This window comes from Corvus moneduloides, chromosome 7, assembly GCF_009650955.1.
Source record: "Corvus moneduloides isolate bCorMon1 chromosome 7, bCorMon1.pri, whole genome shotgun sequence".
In the NCBI taxonomy this organism is placed as follows: Eukaryota; Metazoa; Chordata; class Aves; order Passeriformes; family Corvidae; genus Corvus; species Corvus moneduloides.
Genome location: NC_045482.1, coordinates 10356076 through 10368584, shown reverse-complemented (window position 1 = coordinate 10368584; position 12509 = coordinate 10356076). Strand labels below are relative to the sequence as shown.

Genomic DNA, 12509 nt, shown 5'->3' with positions numbered 1-12509 from the left:
AGTTCTTGGGTGCAGTGCAGCTTCAGCCTGGGTCTCACCAGCCTCAGAGACTCCCTGTGCAAACACTGGGTACTGCTGGCTTGGAGGTAACACATCGGTAACTACGACCCCAAGTAGCAACTTTAAAGAGGTTTCCAAACAAGCCCAGCATGTGCAGACACATCGCTGGATCTGCTGGGAATGCTGCCCTAGGACTCCGTGACTTAACTGATTCTCAGATAACTAAAGCATTTATGTTAAGGCACCATCACTCACTCCCAGCAGTGTTGTACTTTGCAAATTGCCCTCTTAGCAGGAGTGCCTGTGAAATTTGATAGTTTGCTCAGTGTGAGGGTGGCAAATGTGAGGCTTTAAAAAGTCAGTGGACTTTGTTTCTTCCTCTGTTTCTAAAAACACTACTGCAGTGCTGAAAATATGTAAGAGTACCCATCCCCATCTCTTCTTCCTGATCTGAGACACAAAGGGCAGCTAGGATAGTCACTTAGGTATGTGTCTGTGGCCTAAGCTGCTGTGAATGTAAACATGAAAGTTTTCACTAGATGTTTGCCTAGTTCCCACTGTTCTGACTGCTGTGTAATCAGTTCTGCTGAATCCAAATAGTGAGATTTCTGTGAGGCACATGCCAGCTTGCCCAGCTTGTATTGCTGTCTTTCACACTAACTAGGTAGCATGTAAAATGCCCTGAAAAGATTGATTATTATGGGTCTAGCTTAACTACTGCTACCCCAATGCCACTTCCACTTCCTTCTTTTGCACTGTATTGCAGATTAGACTAAGCTACAGGAGGGACTGTTACTCTTTCAATTCATTCCCATGCTGAGAAATTGATTCCAGATTTATTGCTGTACATTATTTATTCATGCATGTGATGATTCACTTGAAAACGATATTTATGTCTGACTACTGAATTTTAAGCCTAAGTCACCCTCTTTTACTAAGGTAATCAAAATGAAAGGGAGAGTAATTGGGAATCTGACAATCTAGACTTCAGAAATGAAGATGGTTTTTCATTTTGTCATAAGATACGAGCCCAGGAAGATCAACAGTCAGTGCCCATGTGGTTTGAAATGTTGGAATGGGAAAATACTACCCAGAAGGAAAAAATGCTTTCCTCTTAAGGACTTAGGAAGTTGTTTGCTGGGGTTAGAAAAGCATACATTGCTTGCAAAGACAAAGCTCTTGTTTTTGTCTTTTTTAATTACTTGGTTTTCCGCAGTAAGTGATTCCATTTTCAAAATTGCCCTCAAAATAAGATAAAACTCAGTTCTTTTAATAAATGTAAACAACATGCTGGCTTACTATTAAACCAGTTTGTAATGAATCCCTTGCTAATTATATACTGTGTCTTTTATAATTTGTGGTTTTACAGCCCACACAGCATGATCCAGAGTTCTAATGAGTGGCTGTCAGCCCCATGCAGCAGAAGCTTGTGGTTAGGCTCTTAATCGCCTAAGAGTCTTCAATGCTCTACAATGAATCCAAGGGATTACTGAGTTCCATTTGCTGCTGGGCTTAAATTGGTCTTTTTCTTCAAAAGAAAATATTTTCAATTTTTTTTTAAGTACTCTGCAGGAAATGGAATAATTTAATCTATATCACAGATATTATTTTATAAGGTTTTTGGGAAGGCAAAGGAGGAGTTTAAAGAAAGCTTTCCTCCAGGAGCCTTGGAGAGATGGCTGGGTGCAGAAATTTTACCAGGCTCCTGGAATACAGGGTGGGGAAATGCCATCTGTGCTACACAGCATGTAGCAGCAGTGTCCTTCTAAGGGTACTGTGTTTGGGGAGGGTGCTAGGTTTTTTTAAGTGATTGCATATTTGGTGTTTGGACCATGTTTATAATAATAGTGTGACCTTGTGTGCTGTGTACACACGTCTTCAGCCTGATATTTTTATGACACTACAAGGCTGTAACTGAGTGTTTCAGCTTCAGTGAGGGTTTGTAATGGACTCTTAGGGTTTTTGACAAGAGAGATTAACCCACTTCACTCCATGTTCCATTCCCATAGCTGGGAGCTGAGAGCCACTTAAAGTGGCAATTAATTAATCTGCTCACATAGAAGGCAGCACTTTCTGGCTCCGAGGAAGTCTGTACAGGTCTGTGGCAGACACTTGGATTTCTGGGGCTGGTTAGGTTAAATGAGGAGTTGCATTTACTGCGAGGAGGGGCGCTTGTTCAGTCCTTCCATTAACATGTCACATATTTACACTTAATACAGATCATAGTGATGAAGGGCAGGGCACTGCAGGAGGAGTTTGGTTTTCAGCTGGATTGTATTTAAATAAGTAACTGTATGATGCATTTTATTGCAAAAGAATGAAGTATTTTTAAACAGAAACCTGCCAAAATACAAAAATCAGTCTAAAATGCCTCTTCTGGTCTCTCTTTGCATCATCTCATCCTCAAGAACCCATCACATTAATAGTTACCTTATCTATTTCATTAGAGCAGGCTCGTCCACCACAGTGTTTTAGAAAGTACCATCCTTAGCATGCCCTGAGGTCAGGCAATGATATCCATGATTCTACTATGAAGAGAAACCTTGCTATCTGCCTTTTCATTCCCTGGAAGAGGTTTTGAGAAACAGTTCCAAGTGTGTCAACAAACTTGAGGTAGATGGACTTCAAAAACTGAGAAATAAATTGCATGGTTGCCCTCTTAAGAAAGCAGGGTGGTTGCTAGAGGTTCATGCATGGTTTTGTGTAATTCCAAAAGCTGCTGGCCTGTAGCAGCAGGGCAGATATGTCCATTGAGAGTATCAGCACAAGCAGTAACATCCCAAGAACACCATCCATATGCCAAGGAAATAGTAGAAGGAAGAGCATCTAATTTGTCTGGCCTTTACTACTGTGGGATTGTTTCCTGTGTATCTGGAGATGTATGGAAATACCTTGTTTATCATTACAAATACAGTATTCAAGTATCATCTGTACAAAAAAGAAAGACTACATCTCAGAAGATACATTTAAAGCCAAGATTTCAGACCAGACTGTTTGAATTGTACCATGCCAAACCTTTTTTTTTTTTCTTCTCATGCACATTTGATGGATAAAATTTATCCCATGCCTTTTGGACTGTCAGTGTGTTTCTAAAGACCTTCATAAGTGCTTCTTACTGGCTTATTTTAATGGGGAGAAAGTAGATTAAACCTCACTACCTGTTCAATTGGAAAACATCATTTGACAGAACAAAGTCTTCTAAAAGAATACTATCTGCCCATCTCTATTCAAGCACATACCAGTCTCTGTGTTCTCTTTTGAACTTTTCAAATAATGCACTTCTTCACCTCCTCTCTCTTTTTCCCCTCAGGGCTCACACTTGTTTCAATCGTCTGGACCTCCCCCCTTACCCATCATTCTCTATGTTATATGAAAAACTGTTGACAGCAGTAGAAGAGACAAGTACTTTTGGACTTGAGTGATACACAAACCACAGTGCCCAGCTCATTGGACTTTTGTGGATCTGTCTTCTCGAGGAATGAATGAACTTTTGTATTGGATTTCCTAGAGGAAAATTGTTTCATGGTGCAATTCAAATAATGAGGTTCCACGAAGGAGCTTGTGAAGCAATTAAAATGCATTGTGGTAGTGGCAGAATTCTCGACAGTGAAACTAGACTGTGCCTGGTGTGCAGGGAAAGCCAAGTCTTGCGATCCATGGGTTATTGGGAAGGCTAAACTTCTTAAGTTTGTGTGTTCTGAGCAAACCAGAAACGTGATGCCATGTTGTGATCCATCTGGCTACTGCAAAACTGACATGTACCCAAGAATGGGATTTCATCAAAGTTGTTGAATAGAAAATTCAAGTCAAAATGTGAAATCATTCAGCCCCTTACCTACCCAGTAAATTGTCAAAAAAACATACAACCAAACCTTTTTAAATTCTTTTTTTTAAATTCATGAAGGTACATTACTTTATGCCATATATTATAACAGCATATTCAACACTTGCTTTACCTAAGACTACGAGTGCCTGCATGGGGAGCAACATAGAGCTCAAGTTCCTGGGGCAGAAGTGAGTTGGAAGGAAAGTCAGCAACAAAGGATGTAACAACAACGGCTTGTGCATTGAGGAGGTTTGTGGAAATACATTTGCCAGTGGTGTGTATGACAAAATATGAGCTGTTACAATGAACTTAATAACTTAATAAGACTTGATTTTATGCTTTATACTGCATGGAAACTATTTTAAGAAGAAACTAGCAATTTATCACAGCATATCAGGAAAAAACCCTAACACAGTGACTTCTGTTTATTTTTTATAGGTTCATTATATTATGTTTCTTAGAGTGTAAATGGGAAACAAGCAAACAAAAGTGTTACTTCTGTTTTGTCACTTTCCATGCTTGAACAGACATTCTGCTAGTGTTTATTCTTTAAGCACTCTCCAGGGAAAAAAATGCCTTTTATTTTTATAAGAGTAAAAAAACTCCCGAAAATATTTTGCACTGAATGTACCAAAGTTGAAGGGACATTATGATCTGACTGATAGCAAATTGCATCACTATCAAATATCTATAAAAATGCTTAGGAACCAGGCTTTCTTCACAGTGCCATGTCTATAGATATCAGGACTGTGCACATAAGTAATAATTTTATAATACTATATGTGATATTGTAATATGCATTTATTTTAAATGCATCCGGGTCATTTTTCATGCATTGGATTAAGGCAGTGGAGTTTAATACAGCTATTTCATATGCTCCCCACAACTTTTTATTTGTACAGCACCATAAAACTCTAGCTCATTTGGAAAACCATGAATAACTTCTTTAAGGTGAGCCACTGGTCATAATGCCACTGTCCTGTATCAGTGAACACCTACAAGATGTAAACTGTTCGTAGTGTCCAAGCTTGTATTTTCACTGATAAATGGTTTTCTTATCAAATGTTATTTGAAGCAGTTTTTATGGCATATCAAACACTGCATGGACACCAATTTCTTTATGCTTAATTTTGCTGAAATACACAAGGCTTGCTCGCATCTATTTTTGGTACCTTTCCTCCAGATGGTCTTGTGGAACACTTGTGCAGCTGCGCCCCATTCTTGCACAGCTGCTGTCACGCACTGCATCCACCACATTTTAAAATTCCAGAAGTTGCACTGGGATACTGGATGACAGGAACAGGAATCTAACTCTGTGCTAGCCCTTTTGGTAGCACCGCAGCACAGCAAGCCCTGTTCTGTGGGAGCTTTTGAAGCAACGTTCTCACTCTGGAGGCTCTTGAAGGGGCATCGGAGGGAGGCGTCCTGCTTGTTCTTGTGGGAGGTTTTTTCCAGCGCAGGCAAACATCCCTGGAGATGTCGTCAGCAGAGACTGCCAGTCCACCCTCCAAGGCACAAGGCAGCTGCAGCTGTGGTGGTGACTGAGAAAACCCTTCAGACTTACTGAGGAAATGTCACATGTGCAAAGGAAAAGCAAAATCAGAGGGAAAGCATTATTTTATTTCAAGAATAATTGAGCTTCTGCATGACATCTGGGACTCTCTTAAGTAACTTAGGTTTTCTTAGGCTACTTCTGGCTGGTATGAAGTAGCAAAGAAAAATCCAAACACACCACCCTGTTCTACACACATATTTATCAGTCTTTGCTAAGATTGCATGTCACGGGTCCTAATGCACATTTTTTTTCAGAACACAAATGAGCAGTAGGCAAACTGACTTTTCAGCAGGTCACTCCAGCATGGCTCATGTTTCATATGATCCATCCACTGAGTAGCTAAAACTCTGGCACTCGGAGCAGAATGCAACTTCTGATTGGTTGAAGGACTACAGAATTTTCATTTTACAATACTGTGTTATCTGTGGTCTTAAAAAAGAGATTTCCCAGGTGGAAACTGTATCTACAAGTTTTGAACCAGATACTCTTTGGAATGAAAAGTTTAAATATTTGGCACAAAGTAAGTTTATACTAGTTTGCCTTTTAAGTTATGCTTTTGTACAAAACTAAAACAATAAATGCATCTTGTCAATTTTTATTTAAATATATCTACTGCACCCATTTGTTCTGTATTTATGCATGTAAAAATAATTGAAATTAGCCATGATGATTTGGTATTCTGTAAAGATGTGACAGGGTCACCAGTGGGGCAGCTGTCAGTTAGAAAATAGATTAAAAAAAAAAAAAATACAGAATCTTTGTAGCATTAAACCCAAGAGAGACTAAGAAGAAGCTGCTGCTTCCTCCTCTGCTGCCAACATCCCCTGGGGGACTCTAGAAAAGTGCTGTGTGAAGGCTGAGGTGTCAGCTGGGTACAGCTCCCTGTGCTGCCTCGAGCACTTGGCTCTTTGTGATGGTGTAAGTGATGCTGCTGCTCTGAAGGGATTAGTAAGGAGGGAGTATAGGAAAGGAAGTTTTATCTTAGTCAAATACCCACATCTCCTGGCAACTGCTTGGAATGTGCTCCCTTTGGTTTTGGAAGCCATTCCCATTAAATGTGTCCCAAGTGAAAGGCAGATTTCATGTCCTGCAGCTGACTGCACCAGGCGACCACGGTGCTACTGCTTATGACACAGTGTAGCAGGGGTGAGGGTCCAGACAGAGAAAGGCTGGGAAGCCTTTCCAAACCTCTGTATCTCCTCAGAGCTTTTCTGGATGGTGCTAAGGAGCTTTGCATTTAGGAAGAAAAAAAGTAGACAAAAGAATCCCTTCAGCCAGTGAGAGCTCATACTAACTTAACCTGCAGCATCTCCATCACACAGAGGCTGGCAGGGGACGTCCCTGCAGGAATTTAAGTGAGGTGCGCATGTTTTCTGCTCTGCTGGGAAGTGGAGCCACACATCACCGGCCAAAAAGCAGCTCCCAGGTCAGTGCAGCCTGGGCAGGCTGGCAGTAGAGTGGCCTCTGTCCCCTGCACCCCAGGGCCAGGCTGCCTCTTCCCAGGTCCCAGCAGCCCAGCCCAGCAGAGGTGTGCTTTGCTCACCTGGCACTGCTGGCAGTCAGGTTATAGCCAGAACACTCCAGAAAAGCTTGGAATCAGTGAAGTTGTGCAGTGTGGCACCTGCTGTAGCAAGCAGTCACCCATTGAGAGTCTGCAGGCCAGCAGCTGTGAGGGGAGCAGTGCCTTTGCCCACAGCAGGCAGGGAACAGCCATCCGCCACCTCTGTCACACCACCAGCAGCACCTGGCAAGGCAGGACAGGAAAGCCTTTCAATCCAGACCTTTCTCCCCACTCCCTCCCAGTCTGCTGTTTTTCCTTGGTATTCATCAAATATTTGCCTCCTTTTGCTTTTGAATATCATTTTCATTATCCTTGTACTGACCCTACCATAAAAAATGTTAATATGGCATAGAGAGTATGTGGGGTGAACTCTCCTGCATTCACAGGCCTGCTCATGGGCACCACATGAGCTCCACATGGCAGCAGTTAACCCTGGGTCACACAGGGGGTGGGGAATATCTGTAATCTTTGGGGAAACTGAAAATCTAGGCAGCAGCATCCTGGCAGGACATCACACAAAGCTTCTGGCAGGAGTTGGACTGGCAGAGCACTGGACTGGTAGTTCGCTCAGTTTAAAATTATAGGAAAGAGAAGAGGTTTGTGGTTTCTTATGTATTTTGAATCCTTTAAAAAAGTTAAACAAAAAAAAAAAAATTCCTTCTGCAACATTTGCAATGGTATCATCTGGTTGTTAAATGTAATCTCAGCAATAGTTATTGCAGATGTTCACTGAGTTTCTGCAGTGGTAGCTGCAGAGTTTTATGGAGGTATCTGAAGCACTGTCTCTGGACTGAGGGAATCCCTGCTCACACCAGGGGAATCTGCAGCAGCTGTGTTTGAATGGCCAGTGTAAGTTCATTTCCTGTAGCATGAAGCAAGTTACTTCTTTTCAGTGAATGAAACTAATCTGCATTAAATTATACTAATAGTGTTGTTTTTCCTGCCACTGTTTTTATGTGGAGGGTTAATTTATTCCTGTTAGCACTAATGGGAACTGAGCAGAAGGTTGGTCTCCAGTCATAAGATTGCAGATGCAGCTTTCATCTACTGTTGCTTCCCCTTCTCATCCTTTTCTCTCTGGGCAAGCAATTGAACTCCAAGCAAAATTTCAGAAGAATTACTCAAAGCTGGCTTCTTAAACTGTTTGTGTTTTGGCTCAATTACGTGCAATAAAACAGAAATGCAGAAATGCTATGGGTCGACTGGCTCATCAGCTTAGGTAAAAAATTATTTACAACTTTGTTAGGGCAACCACAGTGCTGTTGGACTAGTCTAACCTTCTGCCTAAATATTTTACAATAAAAAAGAAATTGGGAGGTTGAATTTGAAATTACTTGTTTGCTGGAAAACTAAATATACGTTAGGTAGATAGCAGAGGAAAAGAAGAACTTAACTGTAAAGCCAGTATAACCCACTTTTGTTAACAGTATGCAAAATTACAATGCTGGCCCTCCAAACACAGAATTTTCACAATGAAAGATGGTTTCTATTTTGCATGTCTTCCAGATAGACCATAAACTTCATAGTGCTTCTGTTCAGTTTTAGACTGACTAGTTCTGGCACTAGGCTACTACTATTTAGGATGTTCGTTGCTATGAAAAGTTTTTCATTTAAACATTTTTAGTATTTTTAAAAATAATTTTAGTGAAAGAAAGGTATTGTTCAGGTTGAAACTTCCTTTAGGGCTTTACTTCATAGGCTTTGCTCAGAGCCATATTATGCTGTAGGTATTTTAAGGTAAAGTAATGATTATTTGATAATTCTGTTTTGTATGACTGACCTGCTATCCACTGTTTAGAAAGGTTCCTCCTGATTGTAGGTAAAAGGATGATACTCAAGGACTCCTGGAATGGTTACAATCCATTGAAGTATCTGTATGTATTCAAAATGCATTTAAAAATACCTCCTGGGTACTATGTGAAATAATTGCTAACACTCATTGATTAGCCCTTTCTAAATCGGTAATTCAAAATTTGAACTTGTTTCCTTTCAGATTACACTGCAGAATAATTATAATAAAATTTTAACTAGAGAGGTATTCCGACAGATATCTCAAAGCTATGATGAATATGAAAGGGAGCCGAGCTATACTGCTTTCATTACCTCCACCCGTTACAAAACTTCTCAATAATGAAACTTTATCTTTTGGGTTTCAGTTGTTTCTTGTTTTCAGAACTTTCAGAAACTTCTCATTCAGCCTGTATTAGGAAAAGCCTTGCCTACTTAGAGCCTTTTGCTGAGCACTCAGGAGGTGTATTGTTCAACTAATTTAACATACTTTTGTGCTGACATCAATGTAATTAGCTTTTAAATCTATAGACCTACGGAACTCCATAGGACTCCGGTCTGCCTTATTCTGGGCTGCCTTCCAAAGGCCATCCATCCTCTCCCTTTAGATTGGATATAATCCTACAATCACCCAGAGACAATTGCTGACCACCTACACCGACTAGCTGTAGTACCACAGTAAGACTGTGGGTTTGGGTTTCAGAAGCAGCTCCCTCAGTCCAGAGTCAATAGGGTCACTGTTACTCTGATATCAAGACTGAACAGTTTAAGCAAAACAGTTGTAAAAGCTTTTTGAAAATAGTTGATGAGGTATCTAAGGGCAAAATTAATGAGGCAGGGGATTTTGCTTGCAGTGTTTTGTATTTGTAGTCCCCATGGGCTGCTCCAGGCTGTTGGCCAAGTGGGTGCAGAGCCTTTGCAGTGAAGCAGGTGATGCTGATCCAGAAATCGCAGCAAGCAGGAGATCTGTTACCTTAGTGAGGACTGTGCCTTCCACAGCTGGAGGCTTTCTCATACAGTCTTTGAGCTGGATTCTTCCCAAAAGCTCATTCTATCTGTGATGCCTACTAATTGCAACACAAGCAGCTCGTGACACACTCCATTGACTATTCAACATCTTTCATTTGAAATGAGGATTATATTTTTCATAGTTAGAAATGCCCATCCAGCAGTAAAAGGTCAATAAAAGATGATTTTGCTGAGACATCATATTTGATTGCCATGCTGACTGCAGTCAGACGTTGGAGCTCACTAATTTTAAAGTAGATTACTGTATGAATAAGAAAATAAATCTCTGAAGCCTCATAAATAATTCTAAGATGGAATGTAATTGTAGGTGCTGTAATGATAAGACAGGGCAGTTCCACAGAGCACGCAAGATACAGCCATGGAGGAGTGCTGGAGTGCAGACAAGGCTGAGAGTAGGCACAGGAAAAGGACTGCACTTCGAGGATAGGGAGCAGGACAGTGAGCTGTGATGACCCCTGGGATACAAAACAGGATTAATTCCTGCTTGAAAATGAGGCTATGATAATGCACCTAGGAAAAAATGACTGTTCATCCTGAAATACATCGGTGTTATTGCAACTGCAAGACATGCTTTAACTAATTATTAGCTTTTGAAAATCTAAGTATACAATCAGAAAATTAACTTCCATGTGATTTAGCTTTTTTGTTTTGTTTTATTGGGCATGGGTTGGCTTTTTTTATTTGGGCTATTTTCAGGAAAACGAAGGCTTCTAAGTAAAATAAGGATGGAGTCTGGAAGCCCTCTTTTGTTTGTACTAGTAATGACTGTTTATTTCTGTCTGCATTCGGCAAGAGATACGACTTCTGATAAGAGCTTAAATCATCACAACCAGTGGTGACTCTCCTTTTCAATGTGATGGGCCAAATCCCTAATGTTTAGAGGAGTCAAAATGCAGATTTTTTTAAATTTCTTTTTTAAGATACTTGGTGTTTATGTTATGGTTGTGTAAGAACCATGCATTTCCACAAAGACAAGGATTGATGTGGCATTTCCAAAGCTTACTTAAGGTAATTAGAATATTCTCAATGACCTAGGTAGCTTTAGCCAAGCTGCTGCAAGTCTTGATTCCACTGACACTCTAATACATTTTCCGAAAAAATACTGTGTAAGAGGGTAGGAGGGTTTCAGGATGGGTTTCTGTACCTAGAAGCTGACTTGTTTTTTTATCTAAAAGACAAGACTATTGAATGAGTCAATAAGAGAATCAACAGAAGAATTCCTTGTGAGTTTTCTTCTTCAACGTGGTAACTGAGATGGTAGGAGTTTTATATAAAACTTCAAGTCCTAAATGAGAAGACAACTCCCATGTTGAACCATACTGGTTCAATAGTTCCATACAGCAGGACATTTTTCTGCAATGAGTCTGCAACACTCAGGAGACTGCTGTTTATTATCAGCATTGCAGGGAGGAGGAGAATTGTAATAATATTAACTACATAAATCACATTAGGAGGATGCTTTTTCTTTGTACTCCGTTTTTCCTTGGAATGACATAGCCTTGAGGGCATCCACGAATCCTGATCAGCAAGGCTGCTTTTTGAATAATTGACTGAACATTTGTACTTGTAAGGGCTGGTACAGTATGGAAAGGGAGATCTTTAGAGGAAAAGAAGGCAATGAGGGATATGGTGTGGAATACTGCTACCCCAAGTCAGTCGATGTTCCTGCCCTTGCTAGGTTACAGTTTGGGTTATTCAGCATGTTTGAAAGTGTGTAGAGTTTTACAAGTTTTTGTAGTGAGGATGCAGGCATCCAGAATCTAACAGGATTATAGGTGCATCTTCCTCATTTTTGACAATTACTTGATATAATTTTATACCAAGTTCTTTGTTTTTAAAGAATTTCAGCACTGAGAATATGGAGTGCATATTTATTTCTAATCTTTAAGTAGAACACAGTGTATTTTTTAATCCTTTCCATACTTTTCAGTTAAGTGTTCACAAGACTCTGTATCAAATACAATTCCAAGTTTTTCTATCTTTCTACAAACCAGTTTCAGTTTCATCTGAATTTGGTACATTTGTTTCACAGAACACTAAATGGGGAATACGTGCTTCAAGCATTTAGATGGTTTCCCTCCTTTTCCCCATTTACATTGCATTACATTTCACAATTTTTTTCTTTGAGGCAGAGAGAACAGATAGAAAATGTGTTGAGTGTGTTACAGGGGCACACAATGTGTGTCATTGTGCCTGGCTTCAAGGAATGTACTATAATGTTTGACTGCTCACAGATTTACATAATTTGAATACAGGACTGTTGTGTTGTATTTCCTGTTACTCAAAAACATTTGGGGAAAAGAATTTTCTGTGTATAATTTTATTTTCATACTGATCTCTATTTTGTTTAAGACCATGTTTCATCATGAAATCACTTAATTAAAATAAATCTTCTTACAAAATCCCCTTGGTTAATCATCTCTTTTATTGTGCCTCTGAATATACCGTAACATCCTTTTTTAAGTGACTACCTTTAGATCATTCTGTGTTTTGCAGCATTTAAAAACCTTTAGAGAAACCACAAGATACTCTTTCTGACATTACCTTTGATAAGTGATTTCTGGTGGCCTATGGAGTCTGGCATATTGCAAATCATCATTTTGGAAGTGGAGAAAGTAAAGATTCTGCAGCCATATGCAACATAATTTGAATAAGAACTACATGTGAAAAAAACCCCACCTATGACAAACAAACAAAGCACAAGATACCAGAGCCAACACGATGGAGAGGCCCAGGCTTCATGGAAGAGC

General features: G+C 40.0%; 1 protein-coding gene across 4 annotated transcripts in view; it reads left to right on the top strand.

The window, feature by feature from the left end:
* The window catches only part of HECW2 (HECT, C2 and WW domain containing E3 ubiquitin protein ligase 2), a 180066-nt gene extending 167909 nt beyond the window's left edge, over positions 1 to 12157 (top strand). For all 4 annotated transcript variants that reach the window (XM_032114226.1, XM_032114225.1, XM_032114227.1 and 1 more), the window contains one exon: positions 3311 to 12157. In XM_032114226.1, the coding sequence (XP_031970117.1) occupies positions 3311 to 3422 (112 nt within the window). In that variant the 3' untranslated portion in view covers positions 3423 to 12157. The remainder of the gene's footprint in view (positions 1 to 3310) is intronic.
* Positions 12158 to 12509: the final 352 nt, after the last annotated feature.